Here is a 25,122-nt window from a genome sequence, read left to right on the forward strand (position 1 = left end):
TTGTAAACAAAAATTGGGTTAGCATTCAACTATAGGATGAACGTAAGCGTTAACAAATATACACGAATGCTTGCAGAGCAACTGGAAAATCTATAGCTTTCATTGTGCATAAAATTTGTCAAAAAAGGGAAAAAAAAAAAAAAAAAAAGAAAGATACATTTTCATTTTTCAGGCAAAAATTACAAATTTTGGGTGTATAATGACTGTGAGATTCCCCTTGCATCGGGGAATTGGGTTAGTGGTCCTTGCGGAGAAACAATGGCTATGCTGTGCGTATGCTAATTCATGAATTTTCGACAATTTGGAGCTTTACATAGACAGGGAACTTTGAATTCATCTGTTTCATCAGGATCGAACAAGTAATCATACCTGCCAACCAGTAAACAAAGCATTCAGGAATTTTAACCAACAATCACTATACAGGAGAGAGAGAGAGAGAGAGAGAGAGAGAGAGAGAGAGAGAGAGAGAGAGAGAGAGAGAGAGAGAGAGAGATACGTTAGCTCATCTCCAGAAGACACATTATTCTTTGCAATAAGAACAATCCGACTCTCATCATCACCCACACTCATAATCCTTGCATAGCAGTTTGGCATGCACTGCAAGAATGATCAATTAAGAAAATAATATAAATGCCAAAACTATAAGAGATACAACTTTGTTAGTCCAAAACTATTTTTCTTCTGTTCACCTTGCCAACCAATAAGCAATTAGAGAATCAACAAATGCTCACTCACCGAATGATTGATTAAGCGTGCTATGTTCCCTTTGTCAGTGGCATCCACCACTACTTCTTCACTGATCTTGAACAACTGCAACACATGTTGTGACCGCAATTCAGTCTCAAGAATAGCTTAGATCCAGAAAGCTAGAGTAACAACTGAAAGATTTTTGGCTGAATGATGAATATGTTTTTGATTTGTGAGCTTGTCTTTATCCAAAGGAAGTGACACTTCCAAGTGCTTCAAAATACACTGGATAACTTTCATCACCAGAGGTGCCAAAACAATTTGACATGAATATTTCTGACTGACCTAAACCCTTTTACTTAAAAAAATTGGTAGAAACATTTGCAAATTGTTCGAGTAAAGGAAAATCATCTTACATAGCAGTCTTTTCCTTCTATTTTGTAGCGTGCTTCTCTTAGATCAGCAATACTTCTCCTCACTTGTTCCCCACGGTATTCAAGAACCTGAAGATAAACAAAAGCTTCTCAAAAATTTATTTCAGTTATCAGCAAATCAGAAAATGTTAATATTCAAATCGTTTAGTACACACATGTTTCACGTGTATTCAGAATGTTCTATATAATAGCACATTTGCTGTATCTAGGAAATTCTAGAAGCTGTTTTCTTTTTAACTAATTTGCATCTCTTATCTATACTCCTTCAAAGATGATATTAATATACAAGAAATACTAAATATTATTTCCTTTTCAGATTGTAACTAAAATGGTGCTCTATATGGCCATTGGAATTAGAATTTCATTTAAACTGCAAGATAAATATAACATTGCAAATATTACTTTAAGTTATATAGGATTGCACATATTAACATCAATTATTATGATAGTCAATGACCTCTTGAAATGAAGACAAACCCATGCATTCCAATGCTTCCAAAACAGAATGAGGCATTTGAATGTCCATTATAGTTACAAACAGGCCACAAGTCTATGGATCTTTGTATAATAAATTTGTTAGGAGAAAAACCCCAGACAATAGCTTTCTAATCCTAAGGAATTAAAAAAAATAAATTAAGAAAAAAGGCTTTTAATAATTACCATTTCTCCTTCTTGAATGTTTCTACGGGCAAAGAGGCCCCACCCATGTATTCCAGATCTACCAAAGCAAACTCGATCATTTTCAGTTCTCTGCATTCGTTATGCACACACATATCATTTAGCGAACTGATCAGAATATTAAGTTCTCAAAAGGAAGAATGATGGAGATTTGCCTGTAAGTGGTAGAGTCGTTCTCTGAAAGATGAAAAACCTTTAGGCTCCTCTACTACCTGTTAAACAGAATGAATCAATCATGGATATTAACAAAGGATTAATTTCTATTGGAATTCAAATTCAAAGGAAAAAAAAAAGGTGAACCCATAGATTGTAGAAAGGAGAGAAATTTACTCTGAATGCATTCAAACTTTGTATAGTGATTAAAGGATGATGGCAAGGTCTCATTAATCGGTGGGCGATGGCTTCCTCTTCAGTTCTCTAGGCAAAGAGAAAATATTACTGAGATTAAAATAATATGGAGAGGATCTACCAAAAAAAATATGGAGAGAGAGAGAGAGCAGCTTGAACCATTTTCCTTGTGATTCAGAAGCGAATATATAAAAGCAACATTGTGGAAAAGAATTGGCTTGGAAAGGAAGCAAAATCTGATGCTTTTCTTTCCTTTGCCCTTCTCTTTTTTCTCTTTAAGTTAAAAACAAAAGGCAGCTTTACAGTTTTAAATCATAAACCAACAGACTTCCAGCTCATCCCACTGGGGCAAGGAAAAGGAAGGAAAAAATCTGGCAAAAACTTATACAATTACATAGCTAAAGAATGTACCAGGAATGAATTTAGGCAAACAGATATACCCAAGACAATATGCACTAACATTTCAAACTTTCAAGTAAGTTTACCTTTCTATTATTGTTTGATCTTTTGAATACCCGACACCTAGCAGCAGAAAATGGCTCAACATCAGTAGTTTCTACATTTGGAACCTCTTCAATTTTCACTCTGTTTGATGAAATTAGCCTTGAACCACTCTTCTTCTTATTTTGAACAAGGCTCTTGGCAGAGAAGACTCCCAGAGGGGTCTGTATAATTAAAACAGTATCTGGATTTGGAGCACTGCACAAAATTGAAATAAGGACAAAACCATAGAAATTTACGCAAAACAAGAAATTCAGCAGATATACTTAAAGCATACCGGTGATAAGCACAATATGACACCATTTTTGTTATTTGCCTGCCGTTTTTCTCCAAACAATGCAACTGAAATTTAAACAGAACAAATAAAGCAATGAAGTGGTAACAAGAGATCAAGTCGACGATCCTTGACAAGTTAAATCCAAAGTAAATCAACATGAAATGCAATCAAACTTAAGATACTAATTCTGCAGCATTTTGACATACCTATCTATGAAATCACACAATATTTTAGAGGATTTTCATCTCTCTCTCTCTCTCTCTCTCTCTCTCTCTCTTTTTAGGTTTATTAGTTTTTGTTTTATGTAATAAAATTTTAAATTCTAATGTGAACTTGGAAAGTTTTTGGAAAGAGCACGTTCCTAAGAGCAATGAGATAAAATTAAGTTTAAGGTTTGATCTAAAACCAGCCAGAATGTGTACGGACTGGTTACGATTTATTGATTTTCTCCAAAAATGAATTAAATCTTGATTTCTAAAGATGAAATATCTTTTCTTTTTTGGCATGAATGGATGAGTTACCACTCAGACATAAACATGGGTCAGTTGAGATGATTCACATTTATCAATTTCACAACCACAAAAATAATCTAAAGAATCTTGATGATCCAATGTATTTTCAATTTTTTTTTTCTGCTGGACAAATTAAATTAGCTACCTCAACCAAAGATACATCACTCATAAAATACTCAGATTAGGAGTATGCCCTTTACTACTTAGGAATGTACCCCATAAAGTACATATAAACTAAACAGCTCCTGCAGCATGTGGTTGGGCAGAAAGATCAGTTAAAAGTGACGTACCTCCATGCGGTAACCAGCTCTTGATGCACACATGGCATGGTAATATGTTGAACACTTGCAACATTGTGTGCAAGAACCATGAATTTGCTTGCAAATAACACAAATCTGTAGTTCATGTAAACAAGGCACATTTATAAGCTTATCTTAGAATATTGGCCACCTAATAAAGCCATCTTCATGACCAAAAACGAGAATAAAACAGAACCACAATAAAAATAATCACAAATAGAAGTTAGGGTATTTTAGCAGATTTATTATCCCAAAGATATATAGTAAGATTTAGTCAATTTATGCCAAAAGCATTCTATTATTTTCAAAGGAACCACTTCTCAAACATACATGCATGCATGCATGTATGTATATAAAAGCATTGTTTCATCTACCAAAAAAATTTATATAAAGAACTGGCATATAAAATTGCAAAAAGAGCTCATAAAATAGCATGTTACTAACATTATTCACTCAATTGGTTAAAATCTCTGTGCCAAAAGGAAAATCCTGAGTTCCAGGCTGATGACTATTTAATGCATATCAACTAAAATTTCTGGATGACAAGAAATCCTTGAGTTTCTCATGATGCAGCAGCCACTGCCACACCAAGTGTAAAATGATGAGCAGATGACTGGCCTCAGATCATGCTCAAAAATAAAATGAATCCAAGGATCAAATGATATTTAATACCTTAGTAAAAGATAGGATATATCATAAAGTTTTCATGAAACAAGGAGTTAAATGCAAGGGCCACAATGCACTGATCACTAGAAGGGCAACTCTACCTTCACAAAGGAATTTGATGGAATACTCAAGATTCCAAGAGCAGGCTCCATCTTTTCATCACTTGCAAAAGATACTTCAGGTTGAAACCAAGCACAAGTAACATGAACCCACAGTGTCTCAACATCAGTTGGCTTCAAAGCACCACCTAAAATGGGGGAAAACCATGTAAGTTAATAATAATCAACAGAGATTGAATTGAATAAAAACAGATGGGGAAACTAACTCCTAGAATGCAATTAAACCATCCATAGTAAGAATGAAAGCATAAGAAGCTCTCAAAATAAGTTGGAAATGCAAATCTAAGTGAAAGGAAGGAAAGTAACAATAATCCACACAAAATCACTCTTCACAAAAAAATGAAAAAGGGAGACGTTCTGTAAAAACCTGCTTGAACCAAAAGACAAGAAATGGAGATGATCTACAGACTATACCTTTGACAGGACAAAGGCAACATTCTCGTGTAACTTCAGGTGTTTCACAAGCTTTACAAACCCATGAAGTGAAATCCTGAACGTTTCTTGCTCCATAACATTCTTGATGCACAGCAATTTGACATCTGATTAAAAAAAGTTAACGTTATAATAAATATGATTTCTCTGGGGTAAAAACTTACAAAGAGATCATGCTTTGGCTTGCAAGTACAGATTACAACTCTTAAATAATGATAAAAACAGGATATTTGGAACTCAAAAACCATCCACTGCAAAAATGAAGCTGAAAATGGATAATCAAAAACTAGTGCAGATCTCTCATGGTCATACCAAAGAGACATAAAAGCATGAAAAAGATCAGTATTATACTTTTGACATTTAATTACCTTACTATCAATGTAATTTTAAAAGCAGGAGACTGCTTTTAATTGTCAATTATATGTCAGAAAAAAACAGTTTTAAGGGAAAATGAAGATGAAAATGGACAATAAAAAACTAGTGCAGATCTCCCATGGTCATACCAAAGAGACATAAGAGCATGAAAAAGACCAGTATTATACTTTTGACATTTAATTACCTTACTATCAATGTAATTTTAAAAGCAGGAGACTGCTTTTAATTGTCAATTATATGACAGGAAAAAAAAAAAAACAATTTTATGGGAACCTGAACTTGATGCCTTTATACAACAATGTATTTAAGTGCATAGAATGATGGACACTTAAAAACAATGAATCTAGTCTTACATAAAACAAAAAACAATATTTAAATTACCTGTTGCAGATAATAATTTTGTTGTAGTCCCAATCTTCAACCCATCTACATACAGCACACCGTTCAGTTGTCCACTTAGCATGAACTGGTTCATATTTTTCTGTCACAAAAAAAGTAATAATTAGCATAACCCAACAGCCACAAATGAAAAAATAAGCACACTCACGAAATTGCTAATTCGATGTCTAGAAGAATACCTCGCAAAAAGGCAAGCAACTTCTGCTTTCTCTCTCGTATTGATGGTCGTTTAGGAGGTTTAGTAGAGGCAGTAGCATTTGCATGGTACTCCGCTAACTGAAGCATCTGCAAGATTGACACAAATCTATCAATACATAAATCTTCGGAAGGAGGTACAACAAAGCCAAAAAGGGTAATAAAAGGAACGTAATGACACATCTTTCCAAGATGTAGACTACTTTATTAATATAAAGAGGTAAAAAGTATGATATAGTGTTTCAGAACTTGGAACCAACATATTCCTCCTGCAGGCTAAAGTTCATCTTAAAGTCCATAAAAAATTTAGGAAAAAGGAAGACAGGAAACACAGATATAGAATAGAATGCCATCTTCTACATGATATTAGTTAATGATTTATGTGAAATCCATTTTTCTTAACAGAATTATATCTTCTACATCAAAGACTAGACCTGTGAGGACAGATAAGAAACATAGAACTAAAAGGACAAAGAAAGATCCAAAAGTTGTACAAACCCATCGTTCTAATGGTAGCAAGGAACCTTTCACCTTCACACTAATCCTCCAATTTCTTTCTCTGGAACCAGTGTGTCTTTCCCACTCGCTAAGTGCTTGTTTCTCAGACCCACAGGACCCACAGTTGCAAACAACTCTGAAACAGAAGATATCATAATGAATAAAGACTCCTAATCAAAATTCAGAAAGCTAAATTCTTTTTCCCAGGTCGAACAAGTTAAGATATCAAATAAAATTCACCTAGGACATTTTGACATATTTGTATTCTAACAAAACTAAGCATATGTCATCTTGGTTTAGATAAAGATCCCAGTTAAGAGGACTGTAAAGTTACTTGTTCAGAAAATGTAAAATTTAAATGAAGTAGCAGCCTCAAATTTGCTTGAATGGAATCATCGACTATTAAATTCAATGGTATTCAGAAAATAAATTTCTACCAACACATCTGCTAACCGAACAATTGGAAAAACAGAAAAAGAAGTCTACGCACACTGAAGATGTCTAAAAAGTATCATTCCAAAGAGGAAAAAGAAAAATGAAATTTATTCGTTAATAATTTTTTTCCTTACAAGTGGAGGCTTGGGTAATATATGCCTTCAACACCACAGCAGAGAACAGTAACCTTGTTAGGCAGAACTAATTGACCGTTGCTATTTTTGGATCTGCATAAAAGGTTTTACAAGCATTAGACACACAGAGGTGAAGAATAAAGGATCATTCAGAATGCCTTGAATAAGTATCTTATATACTTTATAAAATGAGGTAAGTCATTGTAGCAGTAATACTTCACTATTCCTAATATACAAACTTGCACAGAGACAAATATCAGTTTCAAAATAGAAAAGACTCACTTAGCTTTTGACTGCCACTTCTCTGAATCGGATAATTCAAAGTTAAACTTCGCTTTGCAAGTAGGACAGTAATAGTCAGTGGCCCTCAGATCCTGGAGAAGGAAGTATTACTTGATCAGCGAAATTCAAATTTTCATTCATTAGCTTCATTAGAAGGTCGAACAGAATAATGAATTGAGATGAACAGTGACATACAGACCTTAAAATGATGGCTGGTAATTTTGTCACACTCTGCATGTACCCAAACCTTACAACCATCACACCGCACCTAACTCAGCGTAGATAATTAAGCAATAAATTAGTAAAAATAGCTGCTCTATAGCAGCAAGAAAACAAATCAAAACTCAAGTTTCTGGGTTGCCTTACCCAGCTCCCACTGTCAGAATGATTCCAAATCTTTTTGCAAATGCCACAATAATGTTTTGATTTAGTTAACTGCAATAAAAAAGCATGTGGTTGTGAAATTAACAAAAATGTAAAACAGTGGAAACATAATTTAAGATCCAGAAAAGGAATTGCCACAAACCCTAGCACATGTTTTACACAGGAATCGGCCTCCAGGAATTGATGCTTTTATTTTCTTTCCCATTTTATATGGGAGGGTCATGCCACAGCCTTCGCAGGGTCTTGCGTCCTTATATTTCCCAAACAAGAGCTGCAAATATAATTACATTCAACAAATTCCTAAGACTAGAAGGAACAACTTAAATTGTGCACATTAACATGTATGCTCTGATTGTTTTAGAAAAACATATTAAAAGGATATGGAAAATGATTTTTTATGCAATCTAGGTCAAACAATAAATTATCCAAGCTCAAAATTTGTTCAAAACCCCCTGCTCCTTGCGGGAGAGAGGACTCTTGGGTTACACTAAAAATTTCATAAAACACAAACAAATTCCCCAAGCCCAAAAATAAAATCGCCTACTTCCCTGATACTGGCTGGAATTCCAAAAAAGGAGGTCAGAGAAGGATTTTGAAATTTCAATATATTTGTTTCCAAAGAAACAGGAGAAGAAGTAAACATGATGGTACTTTAGAGCAACTTGCCTGGTTAGGGAGGTGATAATCCTGATCCTGGTTTGAACCAGTAGCCTCCTGAACCCATCTAAGAACAGATTCATCGTAAGCTGGATTCCCAGCTGCGATGTTTATATCGTGTATCAACTTCTCCGTGAACCCCTGTTCTGCCAGCAAAGCCTCTTCCATTGCCAGCTGGAAATCACTAGGCTTGCACCTGTCCAATTCAGGCTGCTTGTGGAACCTACATTAAGCAGACTCTATCTAAGCACATAGCAGTTACAGAATGAGAATTCAATTGCCTATAGAAACAAAACAAAGTACAAACCTGTCTAGAAAGTCTATGAATGGGAAAATCATCCCCTGCCTGACCCATGCATAATCCTGTCCATAATCATTTAAAGTAACATAATTAATTACCACATGACAAGTTCCAACACACAAGTAAACAAGTTCACAAACATAAACAAACTTTATATAGAAAGTAATCCGTACCCTTTGATTCTCACTCCCAGAATGTCCGAAGAACATCACACAAGCCGCCTCAGGTATACAAGACCTCAAAACCAGCTCAGGCGCTTGCATCATTGGATCAATAACAATAGCTGGCCAAAATGGCTCCCTCTTCCCTGGCCTTGCCCACACTATATCCCCCGAATAAAAATCCTCTGGCCCATACAACCCATCTTTCCTCTCACCATTCTCCCGTGTAACTTGCTCCTCAGCTGTTAAATCAACAATGTCCACCCCATTCGCGTACTTCTCATCCTCAACGAATTGCTCATGTACTAAAGTTAACGAACGCCGGGAACTCAAGTAATTCCTAATATTAAATGTCCTACCATACCCTTCTTCTCTTTCATCTTCCTCACACAATGCAGTATATTTTCTCCCTTTATAACCATTCTTCTCTTTATTTCGCTGATTTTTCACGTTTTGCTTACAGTTTTTACGTGTTTTAAAACTGAGTTTATCCTTTTTACAGTCAAAATCATCATCATTATCAACATCATCATCGAAACTATAATCACACAAGCTAGTTTTACTTTCTTTCTTCCAATTCTCAATCACAGAATCATTAAACCGCGAAGGAAGTACCTGAACTCGCCCTCTCGATGTCCTCACCAGCGGTGGACGAGCAATCTCCATCGTTCGGTTCTTGGCCTTGGGCGAATCTGAGCCCTTGGATTTAGACTCAACTTCATCAGGAGAGTACGAGACTTCGGTGCACCATGATGCCGCGAAACCCTTCTCGGCCTCGCCAGAGGCAATAATACGATGGAGACTAATCGGGATTATGCCGGCAGCGACCTCTCCGAGGAGAGTCAGAGGATAATAGCCGTTGATTTTTCGCTTCTTGCGAGTTGCACCCGAGTTATCTTCATCTTCACCCACTGAGTCGCCGAGTTTGCATCGTTTTAGACTCGGCATTTGGGATTTGAGGTTGCGCTTGATTATCATATTTTCTCTAATCAATCAATCCCTCCTCATCGACATTAAAAAACACGTCAGTCCTTCGTTCTTCCAATTGGGGAACGCTTAAACCAACCTCGATTTTCACATGGAAAACCTAATTCCCAAAACAACCATAAACCCTAATTGCAAACTCAATTTTCCACCAACAAAGAACAATTAGACCAGCACCTTCCCTTTCTCTTTCTTTTCCTTCTCTGAAAACCAAACAGAGGAATCGAAAAGAGAAGGAAGAGAAATTACAGAGGAGGAGAAGAAGATTCAGTGTTTGGTGGGTCGGGCTGGATGGAATAGAGATCTGTTTCGATTATGCTCTCTCTTTCTCTAACTGCTTCAGAGGATAGAGAAATACAGAGAGGAAAGATATAATATTCAATTAAATTTTCTAAACATTATTAAAAAAATAACAAGTTTTCTAATTTTGAAGACAGTTTTTGTTCTGCAAATTTTTTTTTTTTGAGAGAGAGTTGAAAGAGAAAGAGAGAGGAAAGCGGGGCGGCGTGAAGGCAATGAGAGAGAGAGAGAGCGCAGTAATATTTGTTTTGAGTGAATACGTGGGGGTGGGTGTACAATGTGGGTAACTTGCGCTTTTGCGTAACGTGGTCGGGTGCGATTCTTCCTCCTTCGATTCCTGACTCACAGTCCGGTCTGGTTATGGCTAACAACACCCTTTTTTTTTTTTTTTTCTTTTTTTAAAGATTTTCCTTTTAAGTTCGATTGGTGCTATGTTAGAACATTTTCGTATGATTTTCTGAGTAGAGGGGATTTTGGAACATTGATTCCAAGAAAGTTGGAAGTTTACTGAAATTTGTACTATGTATTTGTCAGTAGTAATAGATTTTTGTTTGGTTTTTAATTACCACGTCAAATTTGTATTCTAGGAAGCCCTGGAATTCGTTTTTGATATAAAGACTGCAAAATTTTGAATTTGGCGGACCATAGGGATTTTGGAGGGGACCTTAGTCTTACTATTGACTTAAATAATTTCTGTTCCACGGAACACTTTTGGATGGGGTTTTTTGTTGCTCTTTGGGATTATTTTGTACTTTGTAGATCCCAGCTCTGTGATGTTTTTTTAAGTATTATTGTAAAAACTTCTGCATATATCAGAGTTTATAGAAAAAGCACGAGACAACCATATTCCAATCTTTTATTTTGGTTTGGAATATTTTGATGTAATTGGTATGATCAATTTTTTCCTTTTTTTTCCAATCGATAGGCGGCACCGCGTGAACTCGGGGTCGTCAAAAGAGAAATCTTCCACCATTTGCTTGGAAGAATATCGTGGGTATTCGAAGAAGTGGAGGTTGGACGCTGCGGATATTGTTGCTTCAAGCAATTTCATACAACAAATTTATGAATTTCTTGCTTCCCCTTTTTTAGCATTTATTACTTGAAATAAGCTCAATGGTTTAATTCAGAATAGTGTAATTAATTTGATGCAGTGGCTCGTCCAATCGTCGGTCGATGGTGCTTTCATGCATGAAATTTTTCTTCATTTGATGCATGGTTTGTTTGAACAAGTTGTCTGCAAATGAAGTGCCAGTAGAAGGATGAAATGAAGACAGCCCAGTTCAACTACCGGTCAGTCTGATCAGAAATTATAGATAAAGTAGGACAAATTTTCATGGTGAGGGTGTTTAAGGCACTTTATTAATGGTTTGGATCAGTTGGAATTGTGATGGTATATGCTATTTTCTTCGATTTTGGCACCATATTCTTGGAGTGGAGTTTTGGGCTTGGTGCTCGTGGTAGACGGGTGTTTTGAGTTTCTAAAACACTGTATTTTTTTTTTCTTTATTTCAAAGTTCTTTTCTTCTTCTCCAGCTTTCGAAATATCACAATCTTTTCAATTATGTACCAAGTTTTAATCATTCGGAATTGCTGAAAATCCCGCGTCTGGTGAAAGATTCAATTCATTAGTTGGATCGTGTATTTAGTTAAAACAATTTGGTGAGATTGCCAATTGGATATTTGGGTTTCGAAATGATAACGTACATAATGATCTGTTAAAGGAGTATGAATTCTGTATTTTTCTTTTTGAAGAGAACGAATTTTGGGCAGATGGGTCTCCGAGGTCAATACCTGTTCAGCCTGTGCCGGTCATTGACTGATCTTCAAATCCCAGTTTGAAGAGGACAGCCAGTAGGCAGCTGAAACTGGATAAGAGCCAACAAGCAGCGTATTCAGAGATTATCAAGGATATGCTACTATTTGACAAGAAATTTGGGTGAAAAAGAATAGAATATTATGACTTTTTTTTTGTTAACGGTTAGATTGGGTCACTGGTATGATGCAACAAGACTGATCCATGTTTGGAGGGGAAGTCCCTTTTTTATATATTTGAGATCCGGAACTTGGGTTCATAAAATATGCGAGATTTTGATGCTTCTATGATCTATTGCCAGGGCGAGTGAGGGCATGAATCTTTGACCACACTCGTATGGTGGTTTGGGTATTTTATATTTGGTAGTTTTGATTTCTCGAAAGGATATGGGTCGGGCTCTCTGATTGAATATAAAATAAAAATTAAAAAAAAGAAGAGAAAAAATAGGAGAACGGATAGGATGAGGAAGACGAGTAACCAAGTTGTAATAATTTGGGTAAGATATGGACCATGATTTTTTTTTATTTAGCCCCTACAACTTGAATTGCTTCTGCTCAAAGTTTTACAGATAGAAGCGAACTAAAAATAAAGGTCTAACAGATAAATAGAGATTGTACGTCTTCAAATTCTAAACATGGATCTTCTTTTTCTTCACTGCATCTAGTGTGGGAGTGAGCTGGAGTCAAAATTCATAACAACGTGCTTTATGGAGTAACAGAGTTTTACATCGTTGGATCTGGTGTGTGCATAGGGTTCGTTCGGAGTATTCTTTAACTTGGCCATTGATTTCAGTTCCATCTGGCTCTTGCGAGCAGGCTTAAATAAGTTGCAATCCAGCCATATACCAAGTCACCAGAGCTATGGATTTTGACTTTGGAATCAGTATGATATGAATGATGCTTTTGAAGAACGATAGCGGCATAGAAGGATCATGATTCATATAATAACAAGATAGCAAAGAACGTAAGAGTTCTAAAAGAAAATAAATCAGGAGATATATAAGAGAAAGAAGACCGTAACAGATTGCTGAGGAAGTGGAAGGAAAGTTGTCGGAGAATGCACTTTCTTTCTACTAATTTTAGGCCCCTGAAAGCGGAAAATAGCATTGATGCACCCAATGCCAATGGAAGGATTGGTCAAATTTAAGCATTTATTTATTTTTGAAACCCATAGATCTTTTTGGTTGGCAGGAAACCATAGGCAAAAGTTGCTTGAAGTAATTAAAACATGTAGCGATTTAAGGTACCTTGTGGGCTTTTTTCTTTTTTGGGTTAATAGTTTGGACTGGTTTTGTCACAGTCAATTACCTGCCTAAATGGGAGAGACTATGTATATTCATGTTGCAACGATGACTCCCATAGGCAAGGCATATCCCTAGTTTATAGCACAAAAAGTTTGGTAGGCGATTATCAATTCAAAATTTCAGTTCAGAAGCCTTGACTATTGCAATATTTGTGAAGCCTTAGAATATTTTGAGTGTCATCAAGTTCCAACTTTGCACTTTCCAGGCATGGCCATGGTTTACTTTAGTCATTTGTATCTCATTTTATCAAAGAGCAGCCTTCATTCTGTGCGCCTAAGACATTAGCAGAACATATATGCGATTACTATTCATAAACCATTTCTTTGGCCATGCCAGTTAGAGCTGATTCCTGGTTAGCAGTCTGAATTGCATGTGTCCCAAAGTAAGTGGGATTGTGATAGTAGAAACCCAAAGATGTAAAAAATGTTTAAGAACCAAATGAGACTTCAAAATTTTTAGAGGGTTTGATTGGGAGGAGACAGTACGCTTTTTTGTCAGAATAAGATTTTCCTGATAGCTCTCCAATTGAAAGATGGGTCTCTCTCTCATCTGTCAAATTGACTCGGCAAAGCTACTTACAGAAATAGTTGCATGGAAATTTTGGTGACTGACTCCAGCCGTCTAGTGGGCTTCAGTACTTCTGTCCATGTAAGTTCTGAGCAGGAACAAGAAGCGATTGTGCGCTAGATACATCCATTTGTCGACGTTATATAATCGTTTAACTCAGCGACCATTAACTGAAACTAGGGATGTCTAGTGAGTTAGCTTAATGTTCCATAAACCAGAGTAACTAGGGACAGCCACCCTGCAAAAGTAGAGGTATTATGAACTTTGAACTTTTTACTGTTTTATTACAAATGCAGTCCAAGTCCAACCATTTAATGATTTATTTTCTTGTTCATGTGACTCTCGTCTACCCAACAAGAACTGTTCGCTGAACAAGAATGATATCACAATTGGAATTCTTCGGTGTTTGTCCACGTGTGATTTATAGTAGCAATCAACGTGGACATTAAACTCCCAAAGTAATAATACATGTTTGACAAAAATAATTGAAAGTTTTGGGAATCATCCAGTATTGAAACCTAATGGACACATCAACACCTAACCAAAGAGAAAAACACTTCCTTGACAGGTAAATACTTCTGTGCCATCATAGAAAAATCCAAAACGCTTCTGCTCATAACATAAGATTGGCACTGGAAGTGGATTGGCTGCCTTGCAGTCCAATATGAAGAAATCAATTAGACTTGCCAGATAAGCACATGGTCATGATAGAACAGAAATATTTGCGTACAACAATTTTATGTATTCTTTATATTCAACCTTTTTGAGGAAAAGGCAACTTCAGTTGAAATGAGCCTCAATTGTTGCACAAGAACAAAACCAGATACTTCAGAGTTCAGACAATTAATAGATATGATCAGAGAGGATCGAGATGGAGAAAACATCATCATTTTATAAATCATAGAACTATGTACATTCTATTTGGACAAACACTATGTACATCCTACTTGGCCATTTCAATTATAGAGAAGGTTATTACAGCAAATAACATGGAACTATTTCTCAGGAGCTAGGTTCTGGTTTATTTAACACCACCTGTCTAAGATTTCCACAAAGGCTTATATATGCTAAGTTTGACACTACTACTAAAACATTTTTTTGCATTACCTCCTTGGACCTAACATCTTCATTCCTGTTTTACTTTGTAATTATTTAATTAGTCAACAGCTATTGCATCTTGGAGTTGTCAGATTCTTGAGTAATTGCAAACCTTCCACGGATCCTCGGTTGACTGTCAGCTAGAGCCTTCCTGCAGGCATACTGGAACAAAACAAATCATGAGTTTCGGTACAGAAGCATGATAAAGGGTCAGACATGGAATATGAAAAATAACCGTGGCATCTGTAAATGTACTCCTTGCCAAACACTTTAGGCAGTTAGTCATCTTGTTTGATGCTAAAAGCTAAGCAACAAATGCAACTGATTCGTACTGGAATAGAAACAACTTTATCTTTTACCTTGATTTTCCTTCCAAAGTTCCTCTTTGTCTTCTTATTCCTGTATCTTGAGAGCTTTTCTCTTCGATCTTCAGAACAGCTGCTGACAATTAATGGTTGCTCAAGGGGAGAATGGAAGATGCCCACATTACCATTGCCAAGAGTCTGTCATAAAACCTCAGTATCAATGACCAACCCCATCCTGTGGTAATGGCCCGAAGCATCTAAAAGTTTCTCAGTCGCTAGACTTTCTTACAAAGACAATAAATGCTTAGTGCTCAACTATAGTTTGATGAGTCACTTGATTCTGGTGGGATTTTAAGAGGGTAATGACAAAGAAAACAATGGATTTTTTTAAGACAAAAGTGATGCAAGATGGAAACCTGGTAAAGTCTATTGGAGAAGGGGCAAGCACAACAATGCAAATATTATATAATTGCAACATTCTACAGCTGCTTGCTTAGCTAGCTGGCATTCACATGCTGCTACTAAGTAAAAACCCTACCACCTAAGGGGAATGTTGTTTGATCATCAAGAAGATCCGTGCTGCCACTTTATAAAGGAACTATCCATCATACTAGGACATTATGAAGATGCTGGCTGCCTTCTAATCTTGTCTATAGCAAGGCTGCCTAAGCCATTATCTACTTGCTATCATTTAATCATGACTACAGCGGGCTGCCTAAGCCTTGACTGCTATTTGGCAGATTTTTGTGTGTTTGGTAGCATAACGTGGAGAGAAATGAATTAAGTTTGAGTGTTGGATGTGTGATGCATTCCTAGGGAGTTATTCTCTAATCCTAAGTGTGTTTTTTGAAGTTATTGTCTCCTTGACTTCAGTTTTCATAGTTCACCTAAATTCCCTTTGATTTCCCCTTCCTAATTTTCTGATTGTTTATGTTCACATATCGACAAAGTTTTCAAGCTTTATTCTTCTTACTGTTATTGTTTAAACCTAAACCAGCCGCTATCCAGTCTAAGCGTGCAGCTAATATCAAATAGAAGGATCGTTTTTGAATTTTAGATATCAGTGCTCATAATTGCAAAGCAGGATCCTTGCTTCATGCTCTGATTTCAATAAGGGATAAACACTGTTGAGTTTGTCAGTGGCTTCTGTAAAGTATTTAAAAGTCTTTACAATGGAGAGAACATGTTAGCAAATTAACCGAAAACGTTTATACTAGTTCAGTTTTCAGGTTCCAACAACATAAGTACAGCAGAAGGTGAAAGCTGAATGGCAGGCAAGTCATGGAAGAAAAAATAACTCCTCTAATCAAACAAGGTCCAGGTCATTCAGGGGAGAGGCTCTTAACATTCTAAAATTTGGAGCATCAGCTAAAGAAATCAAGTCTAAAATCGGATTAATTTTAAGAATGGAAATAGTATTCCACACAAATGCTAACGGAAAAGCTAACAGCCTTTATATCAGTCACCAGACAAGTAAAAAGATCAAAAACAAAGTGAAAATAATTAAGGCTGACCTTTATATCTCCTTCACTAAATGCTCTCCTCATTCCATAAACAGAACCAAAATCCATTCCAGGGAAATCCAGAACATTAGGCTTGACTGCAGCCCCTTGCACCCATTCCTTTGACCTTAAACAACCTGAGGTGACACTTTTCTGGAACGGTAAATCACAGAGCACTTTGTTTTCATGATTTTGGTTTTCATCTGTATTCACAACAGGAATCTTGATATCCAGGATCTCAGACAGTGGTGTTTCTATTGCTTCTTGTGCCTTCAGATCCTTCTCGCACTCATAGAGAACCTCTAAAAGCTGCTCATTTTGAATTGACTCAATATCTGCAGCTTTAAGTCCTTGTGAAGTAATGACATCTTCATCACACGAGATTAATGAAATGGCTGCAGTTATGGGATCAAAGCCCACAATTGGTTCTTCAATGATGGGTTCTGGAGCTTTGAACAGATCACCCTCTCCTCCCAGGTCATATTCAGATATAGTGGAGGTCTGAACCTGGTTGTTCTAAATTAGGCATGAACAAATACAAGGGAAGGTTAAGAGACAAATATTATTAGCTGTCAAATTGGACTTTTGCTGAAAGAAACAAAAGTAGGTGAGGCTAAAATCATAATTCAGTAAAAAATTCTTAAACATTAATACAGGCAGAAACACACTCTGCTTGGTGTTGTCCAAAGAGAACAAGACCTGCATTCTTAGTCAACTCCATAAAAAGCTTTGGCCTAGAGCCCTAGACAAAACAATGCAATTTTGACTGAGCCACAGCATATGAGTTCAGTTTCATTACATCTTTTATTTTTTTGATAAACAGATGTATAATATAGAGAGTGTTTTACAAATGAATTGCCCATATCAGACATGTTAAAATCAAACTGGAAGATTCTAGCACAAAGGTCAACAATCAACTTAGCTTATCATGTTCACTTAAATGTGCTACTCTGCCTCTTCCTTCTCCACTATCCATAATAACCGGCTTAGGAATACAACTACATTCAAACTATCAGATGGTTTAAGGAATCAATCTAAATTTCATTTTAGTAATAGCTTACTGAAGCTTAAGCAAGGTTTTGCCATACAATACCTAACTCTGGCCACATAAACTAAAGTTACATCGTTGCAAGAAGATTGCCACTAAAAAGATTAAAGCGAAAGGAAAAAGACCAAAGATAAATTCTCATTGTGGCTTCTTCGTATGTTCATCACATATGCACGCTCAAAGTTCATATCTTAAGAGAAACAAATTACTGATAGCAATCACACTCCAGTAATCAAATTCAAAACCCTTTTCAACAAACAACAAAAACTCCAAATCCTCACAGATGAAAATTTTCTTTGGGTAACAGGATAAATATTTATCAGGAAATCACCCTTATTACACTAAGAAAAGATCTACAAAAACCATTTAAAGGGTAAATTTTATTTCTCCTACTTTCTCCAAAATTTAATTTTTAATTTTGACACTAACTAAAATAAAGCGCAATATGAACCTCTTGTACTTCCCAAACTGTTTTTCCCCTTTATACTAAAAGACTAAAAAATAGTTACTATTTTTTTTCTTTTTTAATCTTTCTGTGTAAGAGGCTAAAAAGTAAAAAAGCCACTAACCAGTTCACGCCGACAAGTTGAAGAAAATGGAAGAAATCTTCAAGAACACGGAACTCATGACATGGAAATCATTTCCATTTATAATCCAACTTTTCTTTGTTTTCTTTCCATTTTCCTGACCCATCATGTAGAGAGTGCTTTCAATTTTATCCCATTTAAGCCTTGTTTGGTTGCTGAGAAAGTGTTATAAAGAATAAACTAATTAAGGTCCCCCCTTTTCACGAGAACCCAAAAGCATAGAACATGAAGGCTGAAGCTTCCAACATACATTTTTCCCACTGTTTTTCTTAGTCATTAGAGGGGAACATAAAAAAAAATTTTCCTAAAAATTGAAATCTTTCATAGGGGCAAATGAAATTCCACTATGAAATCACTCAAAAACTAGAAATTTAACAGAAACAAAATTTTCTCTATTTTTTGCTCCATTTTAAGAGCAAGAAAGACAAAGAATCATTACACTACAAAGTAAACACTGAAGCAAATATCAAAGACCCCAATTCTTCAGATACAGAAAATCAAAGTTAAAATCCACCTCAAAACTATACCCAATCAAACAAATGCAGATCACCAAAAAGAAACCAAAGCAATGAAAGTAAGAAAAAGAAATCAGAGACAAAGATTCAGATATTCAGTACCATTGGAGCATTGGGTTTCTGGGTGTTGTAGAACTCTTCAAACGGTTGAAAATCTTGAAAAAAGTTCTGCATGTAAGGGAAAAATAGCCCTGTCTCTGCATACATTTCACACCAAGAAAGCACACTTTCTTTTTGATTCTTCCTCAGAGAAAGAACACAACCTTTTTTTGTCTTATGTAACTGACAGAGTTCCAAAGTAGAGAAAAGTACAAACTCAAGCAGCCATAATGCTACAGAGAGAAATTTTGGGTTGGTTTTGGCTTTTACGCAGGACTCAGACAAGAGAGAGTCTTATAATAATCAATGGGCATTATTAATTGTGAAATTATTTAATATATTGATAATAAAGTATTTTAATTTTAAAAGTAAGATTAAAATGATGATATATATTTTAAATTAATTGTTTTAAAAATAAAAAATATATTATTATTTTAATTTTGTATGCGAAATTAAAAATTTTTATTATCAATATATTTAATAATTTTTCTTATTAATTTAGTAGTAAGATTTTTGGAAAGATTAAAAAGAGTAATGTAATCAAATAATAAGGGTAAAGTGTAAGTAGATTGCTTTCTATCTCTTGATTTAATGATTAAAGAAGCTTTATGAAGATATAAAAATTTTGGTTTAAGTTAAAATCTCTTCCTCTTTTTATTTGTAAGGGTTATATCTTCCTGCTTTGAATAAAAAAAAAAAAGAATATAAGCGGACAAGCATATACTATTTTTTAATTTATTCTCAATTTTTTTATTTAATTTATTGATATTATGTGGTTAAATTTTTTTAATTATATTTTTTTTATTTTAATTGACATAAATATCATTTGAATTAATACTTAATTCATCTTATTACAACTCTTTTATTTACAAAAGTTAGCATTATTATAATAAAATAGTAGAAATAATTATTATTTTATTGAAATTTATTTGTTCATTTTTTGGGAAATTATTATAGCATTCTTGTGTAATTAAAGTCATAGTTTGGAAAGGTTAATACTCCGAGCTTTGGGACATGTTTGTGGGCTGGACAGTGCTCATCACTCACCCCGGCCTATATATCTCATGTCAGAGAGGAATAATTTTACCCACGTGATTTTTCTGCGCGTGTCGAACACCTATCCCATGCATGTGGATGGGGACACTCGGCTGCAGCAGCAATTCCTTAGTTTTTTTTTTTTGGCCTCACCAATTAGCTAACCAGAGGCGAGTCCCTCCTCGACTGCAGTCCAGACTTCGTTGCTAATCCAACACGTGGAGAAAGAAAAAGAGACAAAATAGCTGATGGGATTTTTGTTCTACTTTTGTTTGAGGGCATTTCCCCTATTCCCCATTTTTTTAGTATTTTTTTATCTTCTAATCTCTCCATTAATCTTTTGAATTGAACATAAAGAAACATGTTTTCCCCGCATAGATTTCAGCTTGATAGTGAAAATTTTATTTGTAACTATAAGATTTTATGTTGGATCTTTTACATAAAATCAATAAAATTTAACATAAATGTCGCATTCTTTGTAACCATGAAAAATATCTAAAGCGAAAAAAATAAAAAAGTAATGGTTTTACAACCTACCAAGAAGAGGATTTGGGACAAGGTTCAGATTGAAATGGTCTGTTGCTGTGCCGAGCCAGTAAAGCTGTTCTTATACTGTTATACAGGCTGTGTTGCCTAAAAGTTATATTCATGAGCTTAATATAATAGTATCTTAATTTTGGCGAGGAGATGGTGTTGGCAAATTGTATTCATGATAATTAATTAATGTAAACACTCTCAAGAAAAGATATTATGAAATTCAAATCCCAAGTGCAAAATTTTTTAAAAATATAAGAACAAAATATGACATTATCTCTCATCAATATAATACAGTACGTCCCAGCAAAACACAATCTGTGTTACCTTAAGTTGAGGCGCTTGTTCGCTTTTGAAAAAAGAGGTTGAGGTGCTTGTCAAGCTCCTAAGACAGGATTCCATGATCAAGGCAAACATCATCCAGAGAGAAAAGTAGCATTGGAAAGTTTAAGACACAAGCTAAATATGAGGCTTAGATGTCACAAAATTTTGCAAATATCCCCTACGCACAAAGTTCAAACCATTCCTTATTTCTATTTCTGCACACCAAAATAAAAGATCCACTCAAAAGGTTCATAGGATAATAACAGGAAAACTTCTACATATATGACTGGCGACTAGGGTTGGCATCGGGTCGGGTTCGGGGCGGGTTTTGCTTGCCCCGAACCCGACCCGACATAATGCTTAAAAAACCCGAACCCGACCCTACCCGAAAATTTTTTTGTTTTTTCATACCCGAACCCGACCCGACCCGACCTTATATAACCCGTACCCGTACCCGACCCGAACCGAAATTAATAAAATATTATTTTTTTAAATATAAAATATTAATTTTTAAATATAAAATATTTAAAAATATCATTATATAAATATATATAATTAAAAAATTAAAAAATTAATTAAAAAAATTATTTATATATATATCGGGTCGGGTAGGGTCGGGTTTGCCTAAAACCCGACCCCGACCCGACCCCGACTTTGTCTTCATCCTACCCGACCCGACCCCGACCCGACCCCCGATTTTCAAAAGAAAAAACCGACCCTAAAAAATCGGGTCGGACCGGAACCCGTCGGGTCCGGATTTTTTTGCCTTCCCTACTGGCGACATGTGGAGCGGTCCACTCCCAGTTACATGAGCTTCGCCCTTGAAAAATCCATCTCAGGATGCTGCAACAAACCAACAAAAAGATTGAGCAAAGTTCATCAGCTAAGGCTTCAGATGGGGAAGGAGAGGACAGTAACATATGTGTCTCTCTCTGTGTTTGTTTGTGTATGCAGTCTGTTGTCAAGTTTCTGAAGAGAATAGTTACCTCGGACATGAATTTCTTTAGAATTTCCTGCTTCTGAAGCTCATCACTGGTTGGAAGGCCCATGGCTTTCTGTCTCTGGTCGAACTGCACAGGAGCACAAGTTGACAAATACCGATTATGGGGAATCCAAAGTTTACAAAAAAAAGGCTATAATGTAAATATGTAAGGCTTAATACTAATGAGTCTAGCAAAATCATTCACAGAACCACCAGTAAAAGTGCAATGACATTAAAAAGAAAAACAAAAAAACTAGGTAATTTGACATGATCTGGGATAGAGAGCTCGTGGCAGATAGAAACTAACCAGAAGCAAAATACAATGAAAAAGGCAAAACTAATTACCATCATCTTCTCCACAGTTTGTCGTGTTTCTGGATCTAAGTCAGATAGTTTGCTGTTCTCTGGTTCAACTTTCTGAGTGTCAATTTCAGCATCTCCTTTTACCAATGATTTCCACCACTCCATTTGGTTGTGCTTTGTCAAAAGGATTGCGATTGAACAATTATCCTCTACAAGAGGTGTGGGAAGATTTTTATATTGCCAACAAAAGTGAATATTTGTAGCATCAAACAAAGTGTTCTTTCATTTCCCCATAAGTATAGACTTAAATGGAATTTCAAGAGCACAATTGCATGGCATGACATAAACAATCTTAATAATTATATTGTCTTTCTATGTTCTAAATTCCAATAAATCAGGAATAAATAATGATCAACAATACAAAGATAATACATTAGTGATCAAGAAACAAAAGAGATACCAGATGAAATTTATATATAACAAGACGAAAATGCAAAATGAAATTTAACAAAAAACATAAACTTCATTTCTCTCATAAAAAAAAGAAAAAACAAGACAAAAAAAATTCAAAAGCACTTATGCATAAATATCAAGTAATTTGCATAGAATGAAAAAAAATAAATAAAAAACTAGGAGAGAAGATAAGAATTAAGAACCAATCTCAATCAAAACTAGAAAATGGATATCAGAAATGACTAATAAAACTTTATCTTTATGACAGTTACACAAATTCTGTGCATAAAGAAGACATATTCATCCTAAAACTACTTGCAATTATATATTGTAAAGCTCAAATCTTTAATTAATTCACAGCTTTAAATTAAGAATTTAAAACATTGCACACCGAACATTATCAATATACTTGCAATAACCTAATAATTGCAGTATTTGTCTCTCATTTTCTTCGAGATAACATACCGATGCTCCAGTAACAGTCATCAGGTTTGACAGACTGGAAAAGCTCCCCCTGAAAATAAAAAGAAATATGTTACTTCGATGTAAACAAACTAGGAACTGTTTGAAAGCATATGCACTAACTTACATCAATAACATGAGGCTGGCCCTTGAGTCCAACTTTTAGATGGTTCTTCTTTATCTCACATACAACAAACCTCGATCTTGTTCCACTGGGAACTGGAACATTAACCGTGACCTCTTGCAGGGTCTGTATCCAAGAGTATTTCTCCAGATCAAGACCATTGCCTTTGTTTGGAACTGTCCAAACATTTAGAAAAATGTAAATCAATGACAGTTTGTTTGAGTTTTGCTTTAACATGCATCTAAGAGTATCCAATTCAAAATCTCCAATGCAATATTTAATCATATATTTAACCTAACTTGCAAGTAACTACAACCCCACTAACCAATAAAAAGAATACATCTAGACAAAAAAAGTAAAGAAGTCCATTTTTTACCAGCATCCCAACAAAGTGTATATCTTTTCATAGCCAATGGGATCAACATGCATAACCATGTACAAAAAAATCATATCATTTACACCAACCATTAGCACCAATTGTAAGAATGCACAAGTAAACGGGCTAACACATCTACCAAATGCTGTAGGAGAGAGGGAAAACCACACAATTGAACATATAATAAACAATTTGCACAATCATTGTAGCTGTAGAACCATCTAAAACATCCAAGGCTAGAAGAATTTACAGAAAGTTCAATGTTACCTCAGTAAGTGATTGAACCAAGCAAAACAACTGTTCCTCACCCCCTCGATTTCAAAACATTGTTTTTAGTCAAAATCTTTTACTACCACATTTCCAAAAGTTGTCAAAAAAGTTTCAGGTGAATGCCAAGCTCAGAGGCAAGGAAATCAAACCCAACTTACACCAAGATTATTGTTAAGTTTATTCAATCAGTCCTCCCTGATTCCACCAGAATCCAAAACGCACAGGGACAAAGAAACATATTTCCATCTGTTCGCTAGAGAACTAGCAGTACCCCTCGCACCAGGGACAACTATTAACTTTATTTTTAGTAAAAGACGTTGACTTATCATACCACCATGTCACAAATAGTGGGACAGGACCACCAGCATTACATCATTAGGGGGAATTGAGCTGAGTCAAACCGATACTCTAACAGTATAGAGCTCAAGCTTGAATATTTAACTCAATTATTGAGAATTGCTGGTGCTTGCTTAATATGGGGTTTTCCTTTCCATATGCAAAATACAAGAGCCTTGGGTACAATTTCAGGACAGAAAAAAAAAAAAAAAGGAGGTTGCTTTTCCTCACTTCATTCCTCAAAAAACACAAGCAAACCATGCTATAAACACAAATTAAAACGCATAGAACCCAAAAATACACGACCTTTCTCCTTTAAAACCCATGTTTGTAACCTCCCCCAATATTTATATCTTCTTTTACATTTGTCATCAGCTAAAGTTTAAAGCGAAAATAAGCAGAACATTTAGCAATGCAGATCTCAGATTATTTTAATTTGTAAAGAAAGCCTCAATTTTACTTCTTTCCCCAAATTTCTCATCAACTAGCCTTGAATCCAAAAGAATTATAATAATACCAATAACAAGAAAATTAAAAGAAATGAAGAAATATGAACCTCTCAAGCCAGAGCTAGCGTCTTCATCCATCTTATTCTCCTTTTTATCGACCTCCATTGGCGCATTCTTCACTTCTTCCTTAATCTCCTTCTCTTCATTCACTTCCTTATTCTTTATCTCCACCTTCGGAGCCACCTCTTCAGCCTTGTTCTTGCTCTTCTCCTTGGCAGCTCTCACAATTGCCGCGATCTCCTTATCGACGTTGTCTTTCCCAAGAAAATCACTCTCTTTGGCAAGAAAATCGAAAACCTTCTCCAAAAACCCAACAGGGTTCGACGGATCCAAGCTAACGTTAAACGACACCGGTTTAGGAGGCGGCGATGAAGAGGTCGAGGGTTCTTTCTCTTCTTGGAACTCGGAGATTATAGCCATGGCTATGAAACCGAGTTTGGCTCAGGTGTGGTTAAGGGGAGTGTTATGTTCTGTCGGCTGTTGAAGTCACGTCAGGGTTCATATATATGGACAGGACGA

At 35.6% G+C, this 25,122-nt stretch overlaps 3 protein-coding genes across 7 annotated transcripts; all 3 read right to left on the minus strand.

The window, feature by feature from the left end:
* On the minus strand, nt 1–10,430 carry LOC111289503 (histone-lysine N-methyltransferase ATX4-like). 5 transcript variants are annotated; one of them, XR_016346300.1, is made up of 23 exons: nt 8,787–10,390; nt 8,620–8,675; nt 8,322–8,535; nt 7,798–7,926; nt 7,638–7,706; nt 7,471–7,539; nt 7,272–7,363; nt 6,990–7,082; nt 6,421–6,556; nt 5,907–6,012; nt 5,710–5,809; nt 4,936–5,060; nt 4,504–4,649; nt 3,728–3,832; nt 2,926–2,990; nt 2,633–2,846; nt 2,130–2,216; nt 1,955–2,011; nt 1,782–1,871; nt 1,104–1,207; nt 736–810; nt 497–597; nt 1–369 (listed from the first exon to the last, which is right to left on the minus strand). XR_016346300.1 is itself a non-coding variant. In XM_022880608.2 (23 exons), the coding sequence occupies exons 1-23, from the start codon at nt 9,750–9,752 to the stop codon at nt 279–281; spliced, it is 3,252 nt and encodes a 1,083-aa protein (XP_022736343.1). In that variant the 5' UTR covers nt 9,753–10,430; the 3' UTR covers nt 1–278. The 5 variants fall into 5 exon arrangements, 3 of the variants coding, with proteins under 3 accessions (XP_022736343.1, XP_022736342.1, XP_089624072.1); XM_022880608.2 differs by having other exon boundaries at nt 1,104–1,190; nt 7,471–7,518; nt 8,787–10,430; XM_022880607.2 differs by having other exon boundaries at nt 1,104–1,190; nt 8,787–10,430.
* Nucleotides 10,431–14,613: 4,183 nt separating this feature from the next.
* LOC111290475 (uncharacterized) lies at nt 14,614–19,172 on the minus strand. The gene is made up of 4 exons (XM_089767947.1): nt 18,899–19,172; nt 16,659–17,162; nt 15,199–15,342; nt 14,614–15,001 (listed from the first exon to the last, which is right to left on the minus strand). Exons 1-4 carry the CDS (start codon nt 19,001–19,003, stop codon nt 14,909–14,911), a joined length of 846 nt encoding a protein of 281 aa, XP_089624073.1. The 5' UTR covers nt 19,004–19,172; the 3' UTR covers nt 14,614–14,908.
* Nucleotides 19,173–20,678: 1,506 nt separating this feature from the next.
* LOC111290646 (protein BOBBER 1-like) lies at nt 20,679–25,122 on the minus strand. The gene is made up of 7 exons (XM_022882051.2): nt 24,651–25,122; nt 23,116–23,288; nt 22,992–23,040; nt 22,116–22,282; nt 21,775–21,858; nt 21,562–21,631; nt 20,679–21,073 (listed from the first exon to the last, which is right to left on the minus strand). Exons 1-6 carry the CDS (start codon nt 25,021–25,023, stop codon nt 21,593–21,595), a joined length of 885 nt encoding a protein of 294 aa, XP_022737786.2. The 5' UTR covers nt 25,024–25,122; the 3' UTR covers nt 20,679–21,073; nt 21,562–21,592.

This window comes from Durio zibethinus, chromosome 11, assembly GCF_047325235.1.
Source record: "Durio zibethinus cultivar Kanyao isolate XHJ-2024 chromosome 11, ASM4732523v1, whole genome shotgun sequence".
NCBI lineage: Eukaryota > Viridiplantae > Streptophyta > Magnoliopsida > Malvales > Malvaceae > Durio > Durio zibethinus.